The sequence below is a fragment of the Myxocyprinus asiaticus genome, chromosome 6, assembly GCF_019703515.2.
Source record: "Myxocyprinus asiaticus isolate MX2 ecotype Aquarium Trade chromosome 6, UBuf_Myxa_2, whole genome shotgun sequence".
Lineage (NCBI taxonomy): Eukaryota > Metazoa > Chordata > Actinopteri > Cypriniformes > Catostomidae > Myxocyprinus > Myxocyprinus asiaticus.
This window is the reverse complement of record NC_059349.1, coordinates 7,879,924-7,901,136: the sequence shown is the minus strand read 5'-3', so window position 1 is coordinate 7,901,136 and position 21,213 is coordinate 7,879,924. Positions and strand designations below refer to the sequence as shown.

General features: G+C 38.5%; 1 protein-coding gene across 5 annotated transcripts in view; it reads right to left on the bottom strand.

Annotated features, from left to right (window-relative positions):
• Positions 1-3,768: 3,768 nt before the first annotated feature.
• The window catches only part of LOC127442887 (gastrula zinc finger protein XlCGF57.1-like), a 119,159-nt gene continuing 101,714 nt past the window's right edge, over positions 3,769-21,213 (bottom strand). For 3 of the 5 annotated variants that reach the window (XM_051701193.1, XM_051701195.1, XM_051701191.1), the window contains exon 3: positions 3,769-8,932. In XM_051701193.1, coding sequence (XP_051557153.1) covers positions 7,581-8,932 — 1,352 coding nt within the window. In that variant the 3' untranslated portion in view covers positions 3,769-7,580. Of the gene's footprint in view, positions 8,933-17,446; positions 17,558-19,628; positions 19,675-21,213 lie in introns of all 5 variants that reach the window. The other 2 variants (XM_051701194.1, XM_051701190.1) reach the window with 2 other exon arrangements.

Here is a 21,213-nt window from a genome sequence, read left to right as displayed (position 1 = left end):
AATTTAAGAGACTGCTTGGTTAAGTCTGACTTGATCCCTTCTCCACCTGTAAAATTACAAGGCATGTTGACACCTATACCAAAAGGTAACCATCTTTGTGGTGCATGTAACCAATGCAACTACATGTATCGTTATATGCAGTGGCAGGCTGTGCATTTTAAGTCTAGGCCTTCAGTGTGATTCATGCCATCAAGAAAACACTTTCACAATGAATAAGACACTCTATGCCTTTGGGCATCATACATTATGTCGCAGCTAAATAATAATACCATTTGACATTTTAAAAACAAGTCCTCGCACGAAAGCCAGAATTTGAAACGACACTTAATGCTCAAGCAAGCCTAATTTTAACTGCAGCATGACTGCCGAAGAGACATTCAAAAATCATAATTTTTCATATGAATCTACCAAGGAGGTCTATAATACCTGGAAAATCTATCTAATAATATTTGTGATTTAAACGTTGCTTGCAATAAATTTCGTTTCGTCAGGGTACACGGTTATGCTGCGTTCCATTCAATTTGGATTTGGGATATTCTTACTTGATATCTCCGACCATAAATGCATTCCATTCCCCGATATTCGGAAGATGGCGTTTAAGGAAACAAAACTGCAATGCTTCCGTTAGCTTAGCCGGGGTTTGACTCTCATTAGAGATGTCTCCTAGCAACCCAACTGATAAACAATGCTGCAGCGCTAGCATTTGTGCTTCAGGTGTACGATTATCAAAAGAGATTATAATTTACCATGTTTTATACTAGGGTGACCATATTCTGGTGGGGTGGAATAATAGGGTTCAAAACAGTGTTACTATGAATGCAAACTTTAATACAGTGAAAAAGACACTCTATTAGCATAACAAATTATTTTGAATGTCCATGTACTAAAATAAAATATTTGATGCCATGAGTGTACCTTCATTAACTATTACTATTATTTTGAATGGCCATGGAAAATGAAGCAATGCGATAACAATTTTACTTTATCGCAAAAAGTAGTCTGTTAATTTACCTGATTAACTTTCACCTTTTGCTGACCCTTTATGCTTTGCAGAGCTAATATGTGCTTCTAAATCACTTGCACCTTTATTAGCAACTGACACATAAGTGCCAGCTTTACATGTCATACATTCTGCTTCCCACGGATCTCGACCTGGACGAAAGCATGGGAATTTTTTGTGCAAATCTTCTGTAAATTTGCACTTTCGTTTGGGCATTGTTTCCACTCAGCTGTCATTTGCTGCTGCTGTCAAGCAACTGTTTGATGCTGAACACAACAGCGCTTTGCGCGTTCGCGGTGAGATTGACAGGCAGGAATTTGGCCAATAGTTGCTGCAAGCCTCTTATAATCGACCAATTGGTTTGCGAGAAGGTGGGACTTACAAAGAGGGCTAAAAGCAATGCAATATGCACGCACACACAATGAAGTATTAGACCAGATGCACATCATAATGCAACTAAAGCCGAATTCCGGACATTTTCTCAAATGTAGAAATCCCGGCCAGACACTTTTTTAAGGTCTGAAAAAGAGGACATGTCCGGGAAAAAGAGGGCGTATGGTCACCCTATTTATACACCTGTTTCTGCAGGCATTTGTTAAACAAGCTTTAATATCATGTAATGTGGAAACAAACTCATTTATCGATATTATTTAATAAAGTGAATGTTTATCACTTACATTGTATATCTCCCTGAGTGTCAACATGTTTGTGTGACATCATGCCCCTGCATCTCGGCGAAATCAGAGTTGAGAATTTCTGCACGAGCCTACAGATTGTAATTCTGACTTCAAGATGCATTCCATTGCACTTTTCCTAGTAGGAAGTTGTAAAATCCGACTTTCTGAGTTAAATGGAATGCAGCACTATTTTTCGACATTGAATGCTCAAGCAGCCTAATTTACACTTAGAAAACTCCTGATGTTGCTATAACAATGCAAAAAGCACTTACCAGTTTGCTTGAAGTGAAAATCAGTCTTCCATTCCTGTTTAATAAATTAAGCAATCACACGTTCATGCAGAACGTCTCGTGTTTTTAAATCCATAAGGATCTCTTTCTCAATGGCAATAACAGCAATGATGACAGCTGACTCGTCAGCAAGATCTCGCACTCTTCGCTTTCAAATTACGTCACTTAAAGCGTGATTGCGTCACCCAAGGCCAGCTAGAAGGCCTCGACCGGGACATATCCTAAAGACAACACCACCAAGAACAAATAAATCAATTTGATTGGCTGATGAATGTGACATTAGTTGCTCATTCATTTGCACTGTTGATGGATTCTGCAGAAATTCTGAAGGCCTGAGGGGGTGGAGCTCAGATTTACAGGCTGCTTCGGCTTCAGTATGCGATTTGTGAAACAGTTGTCACGCTTCGCTTGAAAGCATCAAGGAATAAATTCTGATTGGATAAACTTTTCTCTATTTGTTTGTAGTTTTATTAAGAGTGGAAAGCGATTAAAAATACATGTATATGTATAATACACTTTTAATACATTAAAAAGGTGATTGAGAATGAAAGGATGAAAAATATTTATTTATTTGGCATGTTAGGCCAGCAGAGAAGGCTTTGCTGGCCCTGAGAAATCGCCACTAGTTGTATGTCATTCAAACATCCTCACACTGGAAAATCTATTCCGATAAAAGGTATAATAAGCTGCAAAACAAAAGCTGTGATTTACTTAATAAAGTGTCCTTGCGGTAAATCATATGTGGGACAAACAAGCAGGGAATTAAAAACATGAATTGCAGAACATCGTAGTACTATAAGATGTAAAAATATAAATTACCCATTAGCAGCACATTTTATAGAACATAATCATCCAGTTGCATCATTACGTTACATAGGTATTGAGAAGGCGTCACTACCAAGAAGAGGTGGGGATTTGGATCAACTCTTGCTGAAACGAGAAGCCTTTTGGATACACAGATTAAAAACTTTGGTGCCGCATGGTTTCAGTGTTGATTTTGAATTTAGTTATTTTTTATAAATGAGGAAATTAAATCTATTTTGTACACATCTCGAATTGAAGGTTGGGAGTTCTCTAAAAACAATTGGTCTCTGAGTGTATGTGTATGTGTATATGTATATATGTGTGTGTGTGTGCGTGCGTGTATGTATATGGTTTGTGTAAAGGGCTCTCTTATGATATGATGTTTTGGCTTTTTAGAATTTAATCTTATAATGTTTTTAAATGTGCTTAAGTAATGTATCTTGTGACACAAAACAGCCTGATATCTCAGTTGTTTTAATTGGTTGAGACAGGCTTGTTAGCTAAATACTAAATGTCCATTGTGATGTCACTGCTTTCACCTGTGTATAATGACTGATTCTATTTATACTGCTCTCCACTGTGAGGAAATAAACTTGTAAAAAAAATAATTAAAAAAATATTAGAATCAATATTTTTATGCAAGGATCGATATTCTCAATACAACAACAGTATCGGAAGTATCGATATTTTAGGATAGATCCACCAATTCTTACAGCTTACCTGAAAGTATCTACCCCACACCTGCTATTTTAATGAAAAATATAATTTAACAATTCAAATTCAGCAGCATGAATGATATATATTTTTAGACCTAGATACATTTGCTTTGATATAAAATTAATTGTACTTTCATGTACAAAGTTTTATGGTTGTCTCATGGCATCTCAATCACAGGCAACTCTATGTATTTAGAAATGGCCCATCACATAATCTCATGACACAATTTTGCAAGTTTCTAGAGTAAGGAAGGGACACATCTTACCTCACTCTCCCCAACAAGATTTAGATCTTTTTTATTTCTGATAATTTAATAAAGTTCAGTCAGCTTAATATACAATCATTTAGCAATAGTAAACTACACCTTTTAAGAAAATAAAATACATTTATGTTTTTTATTCAATCATAACTTCCACACGACCAAGCCTGAGTGATTTCTGCAATTAAATCAGACATCAGCAAATTCCCTTTAAGGCAAGTCAGGTCACTCGGACCACAATTTTTGTTACACCTCCAGGCAGCTGTTTTCTATGAATGCAAGAACAGCTTCAATATACTGCTATGGGGAAACTTATTTCTAATCAGAAATGAAATCTGATGACAATGGTATCATGCTTCTATAATTAAATTTCTAAAACTTTTCCAGGCTGTAATTTGTAGTGACAAGACCAAAATAGAGCTTTATGGTCACAACCATAAGCGCTATGTTTGGAGAGGGGTCAACAGGGCCTATAGTGAAAAGAATACCATCCCTACTGTGAAGCATGGTGGTGGCTCACTGATGTTTTGGGGGTGTGTGAGCTCTAAAGGTACGGGGAATCTTGTGAAAATTGATGGCAAGATGAATGCAGCATGTTATCAGAAAATACTGGCAGACAATTTGTATTCTTCTGTACGAAAGCTGCGCATGGGACACTCTTGGACTTTCCAGCATGACAATGACCCTAAGCACAAGGCCAAGTTGACCCTCCAGTGGTTACAGCAGAAAAAGGTGAAGGTTCTGGAGTGGCCATCACAGTCTCCTGACCTTAATATCATCGAGCCACTCTGGGGAGATCTCAAACGTGTGGTTCATGCAAGACGACCAAAGACTTTGCATGACCTGGAGGCATTTTGCCAAGACGAATGGGCAGCTATACCACCTGCAAGAATTTGGGGCCTCATAGACAACTATTAGTTTTGACATATTGGTATGACAAAAATAAGGGGAAAAATTACTTATTCACATGTGCTTGTTTAACATTTAAAAACCATAGATTAATACCAGAAATATTTACACATGACTTTGCCTCACTATTAACTACTTTCAGTGTGCAAATAATAATTAATAAAAATAATTGCTTTAAGACTTTTATGCCTTATGAAGAAATTTAAGCTTCATCAAATAGCCAGGGGCTTAACTAAGATTTATACCAGGAGTCTGCTGAATGCTTGATTCCGATTGGTTTACAGACATTCTAAAGTGTGCAATTATTTTTCAGTAATCGCACAGCTGTGAAGTAGTTCCAGGTTTTGACTGCATAACGGTTCCATATCACTTCGCCAAATTATTTAAATTATTTCAGAGCAGTACAGGCTACCGCAGCAAAATAACCAATTAAAGCAAAGATACTGGCTAAGTACATCGGATAAGAATGACAATGTCTATAATATCCTACATTTATTTCATTTTCTGTTAAAAAGCGCCCTTGCGCTCCCTCCCTCTCGCTTTCACCCACACTCACACACTGACACACATACATACACACACACGCTCTACTTAGTTACTGTAGGTAAGTACTTGAAAGCAGTGTACGCCTCCATTACTAACTCTAAAGTGATGTTTTCGAACTAGCAACGAAGGCTTGGGCTGTACCAAAGCAAGACACTGAATCTGTGGTGGAAGAAAGTAGTTTATTTAACACTGCGCTCACTCGTCTTCTACAACTGACATGTAAGCTCTTCAACTGTTTTTTTGTTCCCCCATGTGAATTAAAAAAGAAGCAACAAAAAGCTTGGAGTGCGGAATGAAGTAGTTCCACTCACAAGTGCATTTTAGGGACGAAAACCAGAAAATGTCTTGAGATAAAACCCTGAACGATGTCTTAAGTTCTGGTAACCGTGGTATAAGCAGAATAATTGACTTTAGCCCTTTGAATTATTGAAAAGTAATTCCGTCTCTCGTTGTGGCTGCATTACCACCTCGGGGTGAGCGTTAGTTTTCAATAATTTAACAGTCCATCATCAATTATTCCTTATTTTAAACATTCATTACAATAGTTGAGTAAGGAATAATTGACAGCAAACCATTGAATTATTGAATGAATGAATGTTATATTTATAAAGCACTTTTCAAACTGAACAGGGGACTCTACTCACCCACCACCAATGTGCAGCATCCACCTGGATGATGCGACAGCAGCCATAGTGCACCAGTACGCTCACCACACACACCTGCTGTTGGTGGAGAGGAGAGAGTGCAGTTATATAGCCAATTCAGGGATGGGGATAATTAGGAGGCCATGACTGATAAGGGCCAATGGGGGGAATTTGGCCAAGACACCAGGGTTACACCCCTACTCTTTGCAAGAAGTGCTCAGGGATTTTCAGTGACCACAGAGAGTCAGGACCTTGGTTTAATCTCACCCGAAAGACAGTGCCTTTTTTACATTATAGTGTCCCCATCACTATTCTGGGGTGTTAGGACACACACAGACCGCAGGGTGAGCACCCCTGCTGGCCTCACTAACACCTCTTCCAGCAGCAACCTTAGTTTTCCCCAGAAGGTCTCCCATCCAGGTACTGTCCAAGCTCAACCCTGCTTAGCTTCAATTGGTAACCAGTCTAAAGCTCCAGGGTGATATGACTGCTGAGGTGGTAATGCGGTCACAATGCGCAGCGGACACCTCAGGTGTGCATTATTTTTCAATAATTCAAGGGGCCAGAGTCAATTATTCTGCTTATACCACGGTTACCACACCTTAAGACATCATTCAGGAGTTCATCTCAAGACATTTTCTAGTTTTTGTCCCTAAAATACTCTTGTGAGTGGAACTACTTTCATCTGCCAAGGATTCAGAATTTGTTTTGATACAGCCAGAGCATTCTTTGCTAGTAATGGCGAACTACCAATGGCGGATTGTGATGCTTGCGTTGCTTTACTGGAGCACTTACTGAAGTGACAAGGTAGAGCGTTTGGGTGTGTGTGTGTGTGTGTGCACGTGAAGTAACATCGCTTCAGATCGGCAAAAGATGCAAGTTTAAGAGCACTTCTCTGCAGCAGCGTGGTCGTTTCCCCATTCTTGTATATAGCTTTTGTCCGTGTGTGAGAGAAAGAGAGGGGGAGTGCGAGGGTGCTTTCAACAGATATAAAATGATATTTTGGATAATATAGAAACTATTGTATTGATCAAGACGCAGGGTGCGGCCCTGTTTGTTGGTAGTGACTCATGTCTCTATGTGTGTGTGTGTGTCTGTGTGCACAGGCGCGAATGTATGTGTCTCCGTGTTGGTGTGGGTGAGAGCGAAAGAGAGAGGGAGTGCAAGGGTGCTTTTCAACTGAAATTTACATTTAGGATATTATAGACATTGTTGTTCTTGTCCAATGTACATAACTAATGTCTTTGTTTTAATTGATTATTTTGCTGTGGTAACCTGTATGGCTCTTTGAAATAACTGAAATAATTTGGTAAAGTGATATGGAACTGTTATGCGGTCAAGACATGGAGCTACTTCATAGCCGTGCATTTACTGGAAAATAATTGCACACCTTAGAATGTCTGTCAACCAATCAGAATCAAGAATTTAACAGACCCGTGGTATAAAAGCTTGTTTGTGTCACATGTATTGGTATACAGAACCAGAGTGTGTTTGCAGCTGGTTTAATTTACATTACACTTGGCACACCGGCAGATTATGATGTATGGTCCGGTTCCAGTCTGCTTGGCAGCAGTGTCCATCGGTTGAATCCTATGGAAACGTTCATTTTTAAGGCACTCAATTTGGAACAACCCTTCAACATGGCGGTCATGATTGCTGTCCCTTTGAAGTCCCCTTCGGAGGCAGATTTATCCCGTTTGAAATGCAAGAAAAGATTCTCAAGATAAAGTTTGCTCACTGTGACAAATTTGGGCAATTCTTCTTTAAATGTCTCTGTAGAGTACTTGATGAGCTGAAAGTCTTTCCACATTTAGAGCAGTCATATGTCTTCTCTCCAGTGTGCACTTTCTCATGTGGTGTTAGATGTTTTGGACAAGCAAAAGTACTTTCACAATGTGAACACTTGTAAGGTTTTTCTCCTGTATGAACTCTTTGGTGCTGTTTCAAGGTGCTAATTCGGACAAAGGCTTTACCACACTCTGAGCACACATGAGCTTTCACACCAGCATGTATTCTCTGGTGTTGTTTAAAATAGGCCAACTCTGAAAATTTCTTGCCACATTGAGAACAGTGATGTAATTTCTCTCCTGAATGACATTTCATATGAGCTCTCAGGTTTGATTTACTTGTGAAACTCTTCCCACACTGAAGGCATATGAAAGGCTTTTCTCCCGTGTGAATTCTCATGTGAATTGTGAGGCTTGTTTTATGTTTGAAACTCTTTTCACACTGAAGGCATTTAAAAAGAGCCTCACCAGTGTGAATTCTTATGTGAATTTTGAGGCTTGTTTTCTGTTTGAAACTCTTTCCACACTGAAGGCATGTGAAAGGCTTTTCTCCAGTGTGAATTCTCATGTGAATTTTGAGGCTTGTTTCATGTTTGAAACTCTTTCCACACTGGAGGCATGTGAAAAGCGCCTCACCAGTGTGAATTCTCATGTGAACTTTGAGGCTTGTTTTATGTCTGAATTTCTTTCCACACTGGAGGCATGTAAAAGGCTTCTCTTCGGAGTGAATTTTTATATGGAAATTAAGGTTTCCTTTTTGTGTGAAACTCTTTCCACATTGAAGGCATGTGTATGGGGTCTCTCCGGTGTGAATTCTCATGTGATCATTTAGACTTCCTATATGTGCAAAACTTTTATCACACTGATGACATGTAAAAGGTTTCTCTCCAGAGTGAATTCTTTTGTGGGCATTAAGGCTTCCTTTTTGTGTGAAACTCTTGCCACATTGGATGCATGTAAAAGGCTTCTCTCCTGTGTGAATTCTTGTGTGTAACTCAAGGTTTCCTTTTTGTGCGAAACTCTTGCCACACTGTTGACATCTGAAAGGCTTTTCTCCAGAGTGAATTCTTATGTGGATATTAAAGCTTCCTTTATGTGTGAAACTCTTTCCACACTGAGGGCAGGTGAAAAAATGGTTTTCGGTTTTTGTTCTTCGAGTTTTTCTTGTTGAGAATTTATTTTCAGTCTGTGAGCAACTGTCAGGCTTTTCTGCACTAACAAAATTATCAGGTTTGTGATATTGATGTTTCTCCTCTCCTTCAATCATTTCTTGAGTTTCCTCTTTCAGCTTCATCAGATCTAAAATGAAAACAAAATAGACAAAAATCAATACAAGTGGCATAAATGTGAAATGAAAAGGGAAAAGTGACCATTATCATTAGAAGAAAGCAACAGAGGTCAAGTATTTATCTTTTTTTATACTAAAGGTTAATTCTCATGTTCAGTCACTTTTTCCTGGAATATGCTACAAACAGGGTAAAATAAGCTGGTGAATGCCCAATTTTTCCAGCCAGTTTGCAATGCATGTATACAGTAAGATGCAAAATGCAGAATTTAAAGTGAATCAAACGGAGAACATCTGGTCTTTGATCATTAGCAGCACTCATTTTTCTTGCACTGTTCTTGAAAACTCTTCATGTGCGCTCTGTGAGAAGCCCTCGTGCAAGGCATGGCAAGTTTATTAATATAGCACATTTCATACACAATGGCAATTCAAAGTGCTTTACATAAAAATGATTAACAACATTAAAACCACCTGCCTAATATTGTGTAGGTCCCCCTCGTGCCGCCAAAAAGCGCCAACTCGCATCTCAGAATAGCATTCTGAGATGCTATTCTTCTCACTATAATTGTACAGAGTGGTTATCTGAGTTAGATTTTGTCAGTTCGAACCAGTCTGGCCATTCTCTGTTGACCAATTCGCACCAAACAACGCTCATCTCTAGGAGACAGAATGTGTCTCCTTCCTGAGCGGTATGATGGCTGCGTGGTCCTATGGTATTTATACTTGCGTACTATTATTTGTACAGATGAATGTGGTACCTTCAGGCATTTGGAAATTGCTCCCAAGGATGAACCAGACTTGTGGAGGTCCACAAATTATTTTCTGAGGTCTTGGCTGATTTCTTTTGATTTTCCCATGATGTCAAGCAAAGAGGCACTGAGTTTGAAGGTAGGCCTTAAAATACATCCAGAGGTACACCTCCAATTCAGTACACCTCCTATCAAATGGCTAATTGTCTAATTGTCTAAAGTCTTGACATCATTTTCTGGAATTTTCCAAGCTGCTTAAAGGCACAGTTAACTTAGTGTATGTAAACTTCTGACCCAGTGGAATTGTGGTAAAGTCAATTAAGTGAAACAATCTGTCTGTAAACAATTGTTGGTAAAATTACTTGTGTCATGCACAAAGTAGATGTCCTACACGACTTGCCAAAACTATAGTTTGCTAATATTAAATCTGTGGAGTGGTTAAAAAATTAGTTTTAATGACTTCAAGCTAAGTGTATGTAAACCTCTGAATTCAACTGTAGGTGGCACGTGTCAAACTGACCCCCAAATCCCAGGGTTACTCAGCAGAACACTGCCCAGAGCATCACACTCCCTCCACCATCTTCCCACAATGCATCCTGGTGCCATCACTTCCAGGTAAATGGCGCACATGCCCGTCCATGTGATTTAAAAGAAAATGGGGCTCATCGGACCAGGCGACCTTCTTCCACTGCTCCAAAGTCCAGTTCTGACACTCGCGTGCCCATTGTAGGCGCTTTCATCGGTGACTATGTGGCTACACAGCAGGGTACAATGCACTGTGTGTTGCAACACATTCCTCCTGTAACCACCATTACAATTTTCTGTGACTTGTGCCACAGTAGACCTGTTGGTTCTGACAAGATGGGATAGCCTTCGTTGCCCTGATGGCAACCGATGTCGCCGATTTGTGGTTTGTCCCTGCTTGGACCACTGTCGGTAAGTACTCACCACTGCTGACCAGGAGCACCCCACAAGCCTTGCTGTTTCAGAGATGCTCTGACACAGTCGTCTGGCCATAACAATTTGGCCCTTGTCAAAGTCACTTAGGTCTTTACTCCTGCATTCAATACGTTAACTACGAGATCTGATTGTTCGCTTACCATCTAATCTACCCAGACCGTGACATGATCAACATTATTAGCGTCATCTCTTAGTGGTCATAATGTTTTGGCTCATCAGTGTATATATACATTGGCAAGAAAAAAGTATGTAAACCCTTCGGAATTGCCTGCATTTATGTATAATTTTGTCTTAAAATCTGGTTTGACATTCATCTAAGTTACAATAATGAACAAACACAATCTGTTTTAAGTAATAACACAATTTATTGTATCTTTCTTGTACATACTTAATACATCATTCAAACATTCAGTGTAGGTTGGGAAAAAGTATGTGAACCCCTAGGCTAATGACGTCAACAAAAGATAATTAGAGTCAGGAGTTGGCAAACCTGGCATCCAAATAATGAACAGAAATTGGAGGTGTGGGTTAGAGCTTCTCTCACTTATAAAAAGCCTCAAACATTTTGAGTTTGCTATTCATAAGAAGCATCTACTGATGTGGACCATGCCTCGTAAAAAAAAAAAAAAGATATCTCAGACAACCTACGCTCAAGAATTGTTGCTTTGCATAAAGCTGGAAAGGGTTATAAAGCTATCTTGAAGAGCTTAAATATTCATATGTCCACAGTTAGACAAATTGTCTATAAATGTAGAGGATTTAGTACTGTGACAACTCTCCCTAGAAGTGGCCGTCCAGCCAAGATGACTCAAAGGGCACACCACAGAATGCTCAATCAAACCATAGAGTGACAGCTAAGTACTTGAAGGAATCACTGGAACTGGTTAACATCTCTGTTAATGAGTTTACTATACGGAAAACATTAAACAGGCATGGTGTCTATAGCAGGACATCATGAAGGAAGCGGTTGCTTTCCATCAAAAACATTGCTGCGTGCCTGAAATTTCCCAAAGACCACCCTGACACTCCCTTACGCTACTTGGAAAATGTTTGGTGGATGGATGAAACTATGAATTGAATTGTTTGAAAAGAACATGCAGTGCTACGTATGGCGTAAAAAGTTCACCGCATACCAACTTGCCAACGGTGAAGTACGGGGGAGGGAGCATCATGATTTGGGGCTGCTTTGTTGCTTCGGGGCCTAGACCGCTTGCCATCATCGAGGGAAAAATTAATTCCTACGTTTATTAAGATATCCTACAGAATAATGTCAGGGTAGCTGTGCGCCAGCTGAAGCTCAGTAGAAGTTGGGTGATGCAGCATGACAATGACCCTAAACATCAAAGTAAATCCACTATAGAATGGCTTCAGAAAAAAAGAAAATCTACCTTATGGAGTGGCCCAGTCAGAGCCCAGACCTTAACTTAATAGAGATACTGTGGAATGACCTAAAGAGAGCTGTTTAAACCAGGCATCCTAAGAATGGCTTAGCTAAAGCAGTTCTGTAAGGAAGAATAGTCCAAAATTCCTTCTGAACGTTGTGTAGGTCTAATCTGCAGCTACGGGAAACGCTTGGTTGATATTATTGCTGCCAAAGGAGGATTGACCAGTTATTAAATCCAAAGGTTGACTTACTGTTTCCACAGCACTGTGAATTTTTAATGGGATGTGTTCAATAAAGACACAAAATATTATAATTGTTAGTGTGTTGTTAGTTAAGCACATTGTGTATGTCTAAACTTGTGACTTTTATGAAGATGAGATCACATTTTATGACCATTAATGCAGAAAACAAGCTAATTCCAAAGGGTTCACATATTTTTTCTTGCCACTGTGTGTATATATATATATATGTACGTACATCTAAAGTGTGTATCATTTCATTCATCTCGTGCGTATTCCATGTTTAGAATGTCTGATGAAAGCACATATCTCCAAAAAATTTTTCAAGAGCATGGAAAAACTATTTTTCTCATAAACAATCTTACAAAATTAATTGAAAATAACACAATAAGTCACCTTTAGCACAATAAATAGAATTCTATCATTATACATCTGTTAGTGAACTGTTTGATATTTTAATTGGACTGGATTTTTGTTTGCGAACATGGACATACATGGTTTTCTTATCATGGGTTCCAATGGCGCATGTTCAGTTACAGACACGAGTCTAACAGTTTGTGTTCCCAAAACTCAGTTGGTAGGTTATCGATTGCTAGATAATTTATTTTTGGATATAATCTGAGCTTTCATTTACTATTTTAGATCAAAATCAGTTTTATGACTAGGGTTTCTATTTTCTAGTCTAGTTTCGAGACGCGTTTTCCAGATCCAACGCATAAATTGCCAGTCAGAATTAGCTTTCACTCGCGGTTTCATTAAGATGGAAATCTGGCAACCATGTTTGGCTAGTATAGTCTACTTTTTAAAGACACCTGACACTGCGCATGCATGAATGGCTATGGTTGTCAGGGAAATCACAGAGCGTCATGTAGGCAATCTCTTCACTACACTTCAAACTAAAAAATAATAGTGTTATTTTCACAAATCTATGCTTTTGGACTCCTTTTATAGTTTATTGGTCTTTTCAGAATATCTTTGGCAGCTTAAACCTCACAATACCTGAATATAAGTCAAGCTATTCCATGTTTAAAAAAATCATGTTAAGCTTTAACAATAGACTATTGTTGCATTGTGATTAATGTTGTCAGACAACGAGGACCACAGAATGTTGATCTGGTTTAATCAATACTCAATATACACTGCCTGGCCCAAAAAAAAAAAGTAGTATACTTTAATATTTCGTTGGACCGCCTTTAGCTTTGATTACGGTGCACAATCGCTGTGGCATTGTTTCAAAAACCTTATGCAACATCACATTTATTTCCATCCAGAGTTACATTAATGTTTGGCCGAGATCTTGTATTGATGACGGGAGAGTCGAACCTCTCCGTAAAGTCTTCTCCAGCACATCCCAAAGACTTTCAATTGGGGTTAAAGTCAGGACTCTGTGGTGGCCAATTCATGTGTGAAAATGATCCCTCATGCTCCCTGAACCACTCTTTGAGCCCAATGAATCTTGGCATTGTTGTCCTTGGGAAGTCAGGGAAGAAAACAAATCCATTGATGGGATAATCTGGTCATTCAGTACATTCAGGTAGTCAGCTGACTTCATTTTATTGCTGCATAACATTGCTGAGCCTAGACCTGACCAATTAAAGCAACCCTAGATCACAACACTACCTCCAGATTCTTGTACAGTGGGCACTATGCATGATGGGTGCGTCGCTTCTTGTGCTTCCCTTCTTACCCTGATGCACCCATCGCTTTGGAATAGGGTAAATCTGGACTCTTCGGACCACATTACCTGTTTCTATTGCTCCACAATCCAATCTTTATGCTCCCTAGCAAATCGTTTTTCAGATGAGCCTCACTAACAAGTGGCTTTCTTGTGGCCACACAGCTGTTTAGTCCCAATCCTGTAAGTTCTCATTGCACTGTGCATGTGGAAATGCTCTTACATTCACTATTAAACATAATCGTGAGTTCTACTGTCGATTTTTTTATGATGTGACTTCATCAAGAGTTTTAGTGATCTCTGATCATGATCATTTAAGATTTTTTTCCAACCGCATTTCTTCTGCAAAGCTGATGGTTCACCACTACCCTTCCAGGTTTTAATAACGCATTGGACAGTTCTTAACCCAATTCCAGTGATTTCAGCAATCTCCTTAGTTGTTTTCTTTGCTTGATGCAGGCCAATAAGTTGCCCCTTCTGAAACACAGTAAAAAATTTTCCACGACCATGGGATACGTCTTCTACATGGTTATTTAAGAATTTGAGAAGCTACACACTGCATCAGTTAGGGTTAAAAGAATTGTTGCCAGCTGAAACACATTAATCACTGCAGTAATGATCCAATCATAGGCTCTTAAGTATCTGCTTATTTAAATCCAAACGGTGACTTTGCTTTTGGATTTTTTGGCCAGGCAGTGTAGACTATAATATAGTAAATTCAATTCATTCACATTAAAATGTTAAGTTAAACATCACCAAGTATCAGACATAAATGAATATCCATAAATATAAATATCAGAAATATAGTATCACAGCCATGAAAATAATTGTCTCAGTCAACAGGATAGAAATTCAGCCATAAATTGTGTGTCTGTGCTAGTGATGGGCATCATTTGTGAAGTCCATCATAGAAGTTGTAAAAGTCCTTGGGTATAACAGTTTTAACTCTTGCAGTTGTTTGAACTTAAGCATCTTGATGGCCTGGCTGGATGTGTACAGTGGGGGCACTGTGGTGACACTGCTTCTCTTCCTAAGGAACAAGGAGGGATACGGTTCCCATCCATCAGTGTGGAGAATCTTATACCTCATGGTGCCACCCACATTGTACCTAATGAATAGAATGAATAGATGGATGGAAAGAAAAAGGGATCATTGATTACATCGTATGTAAATCAACACTGAAAGCAAAATGTTTACATAAAACTATGTGTATGATAAAATACCCGATTGCCCGAAGGTCATGCACTGTTGGATCTCCAGCGTTTTTTCCAGGTCGGATTGACTTGCACAGGTTCACTTTGCTGAAGTCTCTGAAAAAGGTGTAGTCCACGTACCTCACAAGGTATGGCCTTGAATTTGAGCGAGCTCCCTGGATAACTGCAGCATACTCAGCTGGAACGTAAATATCCCTGTCTCGTAACCTCCTCTCAATCACACTGTGGACAGAATCACACTCCATTTGTGTGTGACCTCTTTCGAGGTACTTCTGTGTCACTGGCTTCTGCTTCTAAATTGCACATTTCTGAAGTACATTGCTTAGAATCAAGTTTCAATTTTTATATCCACACCCATCACTCCACAGGATGTACTATTTGTGATAGTCATTTGTCTCTAGAAAGTCCACTATGCAAAAGGCGAATTTGTTGGCAGAGAGACCGGCTTCACCCTTGTGCCACGGGTAATTTGTAGCATCATGGGATGCCATGTCAAAGATGGTAAAGTTGTGGACCCCAAGCTTTGTCTTATAGTAGAGGGATGAGGCTTGGGGCAGAGCAGGCCCTGTAGATCCAGACATGCCACCAAGGTCTTCTCACCTGCCTGATCTTTGTCCATCTGCTTCATAGATCGTAACATGTCTTTCTTAATGCAGTGCTCCTCTCATGTGGTAGCTTCAAGGTTACCAGCTTTGAAGGCACAGCAGGTGTCACACTGATCTTTCTTGAGGTGGAAAAGAGACAGATTTAATTCACTGAACACTCTGCAGAACACTTGCCTTGACAGGGGCTGGATGTCATGTTCAGCACAAGACCATCTGTACTCTTTGTGCAGGTGACTGATCTTTTTTTTTTCAAAGGCTCCTTATACACTGTGGAGCCGGTGTCATTCTAACCGATTTGTCATTTTCGAGGAATGAGCTTCATTTACATAATCGCTGGCCAGTAGTTGAGACAAAGCATGCATTAGCGTTTGTCAGCGGGAGGTTGTTAATCACTTGACCATCTTGACTCCTTGATGGCCTTCTGTTGAAAAAGTAACATTTTTCTCTTTTTTTTTTTTTTTTTGCTCCATTGAGTGAAGCGGCCTTTGGTATGGAAGTGAATGGGGCCAATCCATAAATGTTAAAATATTCACTGTTTCAAAAGTATAGCCAAAAGATGAAAACAATATGCATATTACCATGATTTTAATGTGATAAAATCCCTTACCAACCTTTGTGTAAAGTTATATTGAATTTTACAACCTCTTTGCCATGACAACATAATGCTGAAAAACCTTAAAAACACAGATTTTAACAACTTTACAGCTCAAAGAATACACAAGTTAACAAAATAATTATTACAATTTCTTTTACAAAATTATAAGCTTCTGCATTTAAACCCTCCAAAAATTGGCCCCATTCACTTCCATTTTAAGTGTCTCAGTGTAACCTCGATTTTTGCTTTTTTTTTTTTTAAAGGAGTGACGAGTCTAAATTATTTTTGTGATATTATGTGCTACAAACAGTGTCAATTGAGCTTAAATTGTACTGAACATGGAATATTCCTTTAACATAGATTATAAACGTGGTGTATTTTCTCTCAAATTAATTTTTATGTGACCTTCTAGACCTCTTTGCTGTTTTAAACTCCTCCCAGATTGAAGGCATGTGAAAGGCTTCTCTCCAGATTTTCTCTCCAGTGTGAATTCTAATGTGCCTTTCAAGGCTCGTCTAAAAACCTTTTTCCACAAAGAAGGACATGTGTAAAGGTTTACACTATGGTGAATTTGTCTGTGATCTACAAGGTTTCTTTTATGTTTGAAACTCTTTCCACACTGAGATTGTGAAATTATCTTCTGCTTTTCTTGTCTGCGAGAATTTCTTTTCAACCTGTGTGAGCAACTTTGAAGATTGTTTCACAGTTATGACATTATCAGGTTTCTGACACTGGTTTGTCCTCTTCTTTCACTTACATTAAGTCTAAAACAAACATATAAAATCAAAACCTTCTTGCTGTAAGGCAACAGTGCTACCCACTGAGCCACCGGCAATCATTATTATGTTTACTATGCAAGACTGCGCTTGGCATTTATATATCCCTGAGAAACGAGCCTGCCAACATGGTCAATTGTGATGATTATGACAGGTAACCAAAAAAGTTTAGCACAATTTATTTTTCTTAGATGGTAATTGTATCATCAAAAACTCACAGAGTAACATTCCAAGAAGAAAGTCATACAGGTTTGGAATGACATTTCTAAGTGAAATATTCCTATCATGCTCCTCAGCAGTCACTGAATAAAACTAAAGAATGGGCACCAACCTCTTTGTTCCTCAGTATCTTCATTCTTCAGTCTGAATGGTTCTGAAATACTGACATCTTCACTCTCCTCTTTAAACTCCTCTTTAACAAACTCCATTTTCAGTTTTGATTCTAAGAGCCAGAAAGAGGGTGGAAAGTTATGTCAATGTGGCTAAAGAAATCACACGTGTATATATATATATATATTTATACATATACATACACACACACACAACACACAAATCCACATAATAAACGGCCATCAGTGAAGGTAATCATTTAAATTTCTGGACCACGAGAAATGTTTCATGGGATCAGAAAAACATTGATGATCACATTCTTCTGCAGATGTTCAGAAACATGAAGTAAAACAATTAAATATTAGGAAGAAAACCAACCTATACCAAAAAGTTAACATGAAGCCAATATTAACTAAAAGTATTATTATTATATAACTATTAACCATTAAGTGATTCCCGAGGGTACGTGTAGCTCAGGGGTACTTAAGCAGCTCCTATACCCCCCTTGCCAGACTACTGTGCCCCCCTAACCAAACTGTTATATTCGACCAAACTGTTTCACATGGGTTTTTTCTACTTAACAGACACAATATGTATAGTACTGTATACTACAAATAAGTACACAGGGCAGCGCACTCCCTCTACTGACATGAGACACATTCAGCATATTTGGGACAATTTAGTTCTTTGTTCTGTTTTCATCAAATGTATTGTGATCTTGTAACTTTTTTTTTTGGAGGCTTCATTTGCTTTATTTTGCCACCCAATCTCACTTCGGGAGATGTACTTTTGAGTCCATTTCATTTTAAACCCAAAAATGAAAAACGTGGTTTCTTTATTGGTTTTAACACTGATGAATAGAATGAATTTGTATCTGCTTATTCAAACCCACAGGTAACCTCAGGAGAAATACAGGCTGCTCTGGAAAAAGACGGTGTGGTTGTTTCAAGGAGCACAATACGACGATACTTGAACAAAAAATGAGCTGCATGGTCGAGTTGCCAGAAAGAAGCCTTTACTGCGCCAATGCCACAAAACAACCCGGTTACAATATGCCCAACAACACCCTGACATGCCTCACAGCTTCTGGCACGCTGTAATTTGGAGTGACGAGACCAAAATAGAGCTTTGTGGTCACAACCATAAGCGCTATGTTTGGAGAGGGGTCAACAAGTATTGTGCTCCTTGAAACAACCACACCGTCTTTTTCCAGAGCAGCCTGTATTTCGCCTGAGGTTACCTGTGGGTTTTTCTTTGTATCCCGAACAATTCTTCTGGCAGTTGTGGCTGAAATCTTTCTTGGTCTACCTGACCTTGACTTGGTATCAAGAGATCCCCGAATTTTCCACTTCTTAATAAGTTATTGAACAGTACTGACTGGCATTTTCAAGGCTTTGGATATGTTTTTATATCCTTTCCCATCTTTATAAAGTTCCATTACCTTGTTACGCAGGTCTTTTGACAGTTCTTTTCTGCTCCCCATGGCTCAGTATCTAGCCTGCTCAGTGCATCCACGTGAGAGCTAACAAACTCATTGACTATTTATACTCAGACACTAATTGCAATTTAAAAAGCCACAGGTGTGGAAAATGAAACTTTATTTGCCATTTAAACCTGCATGTGGCACCTTATGTGTCTGTAACAAGGCCAAACATTCAAGGGTATGTAAACTTTTGATCAGGGCCATTTGGGTGATTTCTGTTATCATTATGATTTAAAAAGGAGCCAAACAACTATACGATAATAAATGGCTTCATATGATCACTATCCTTAAATAAAGACAGTTTTTTTGCATGATCAGTCCTAATTTCAAAATCAATGCCAAAATTTCACAATTTCTGCCAGGGTATGCAAACTTTTGAGCACAACTGTATATGATCATTTTCCACCCTGTTTTGGGCCCTCTGTCTGAAACGCTCCATTTTGGCCCAAATGCCTCCTTAAAACTTCAACGTAAACACACTGTTCTGATTGGCTAACATAATGCAGCCCCTCAAATTCAGCAAACTCAATCGGAAGAACATTATAAAACACAATCGCAGGGTTTACATATAACGTACATCCATCACATTGAATCTGAATATTAAACTGTTCATCTTAAGCACAACTGTTAACATAAGGCACCATAAACTATCAAACAGTCATGACATTTGAAATATTCATGAATTAAACACTTTACTTACATCTTTGAAGTGTTTTTAACTGCCCATTCCTTCAATCACAGTTTGTCTGCAAAGCATGAATCATATTTTGTCTGCTCACAAGCAATCCATGCTGACATGTACCGAAAAAACGCACATACATAGTCCAAACAATGGTGAAATTACACACATACATACTGAAGGCGCACTGAGGTGCACATCAGCGGAAATACAACAAAACGGTCAAAGATGTCCATCGTCAAAGACGTCCATCGTCAAAGACATCCTATGTTTACATACACCAACAATTAAAAATAGCACAGATGTGCGAAAGAACGTGTCCATGCTGCCTTTTGTTTATTTGAGCACAAATGCGTCAGCTGAATGAGAGAATTGTTTCTCCTTTTCAAAGTTGTAACTTGACACCTTGTCTTTTAAAAGTGACATGAGATATGTATCAAGTCTTCTAGTGCATGACTATATTAAAAAATAATCCAAAATAGTCCAGATGGGTCTTAACCTTTAGGTGTTATGTTAGGAATAATTAGCCACGGAAGGCCTACTCTCTTGACTTAAATTGCGCGCCAGTGGGCAGAGCCAAGGGTGCGATGACGCATGTTGTGGGATATGTAAATACAAACGAGCAATGTTTCATGATGTCAGGAACAGACAGATTTCAGCAGGATGGCAACTATAAATGCTCTTTTTAGACTTAGGAGGAAGTTTTGAGTTCTGAAATTCAGTATGTTTTTATAGTACATTTACCTCTTATTTGTCTAAATATCAAGGAAAATTTGATTCTCCATTTTTTTTAACATTTAATATTACATTTAATAAAAATCTTTACCTGCAATCTCCAGCTTGCAGAAATGAACACTTTTATTTATGGAGATAAGTTAACCAGATGTCCCAATAACCAGGACAGTCCTGATTTTACACACTGCGTCCCACATACTGATGGACTTACAGTCGGGTAGTCTTTTGTCCGAATAGTCTTAGCTGTAGTTTAATGGCTTTAAATATGCATTTTAAACTGACGTATCCGTTTCCTGCTTTTTTTAGACATGAGAAACCAGTAAAGAAAGAATCGCTCCCTTCACAACACCTCAAACATCAGGAATTGTTAAATAGCCCGTTTGTCAGCAGTGCACTTGTATCTAGTAGGATATTCAGTTACAAAAAAAAAATAAATAAAAATAAAAAAGTGTTTCTAGTAGAAGTGATGGAGGGGTTTGTTCCAGAATCAAAGAAATGCTTATTTTCAACTAGAGAGAGTTTTTTTTTTTTTCCTTGGATTGAAAAATGATGCAGAGCAGATAAAACAGATCAAATATTATTGTTGATCTTTTTTTTTTTTTTAATGCAATGGACATGACAGGTCCTACCATTACGCTACTTTGGACAGTTTTAAACAAAAAAGAAATTCATATAATTTATTCTTACGTTTTTGAATCTTTTTCCATCAAAATGTGTAGGCTATATCGTCGTGTATATTTTTAGCGACCAAAAAATTATAGTATATTGCTATATTATTTTTGCTTTATATCACCCACTCCACACTATTACATGGTTTATTTAAAAAATAAAGACTTTTTGTCAATATACACTCACTAAGCAGTTTATTGGA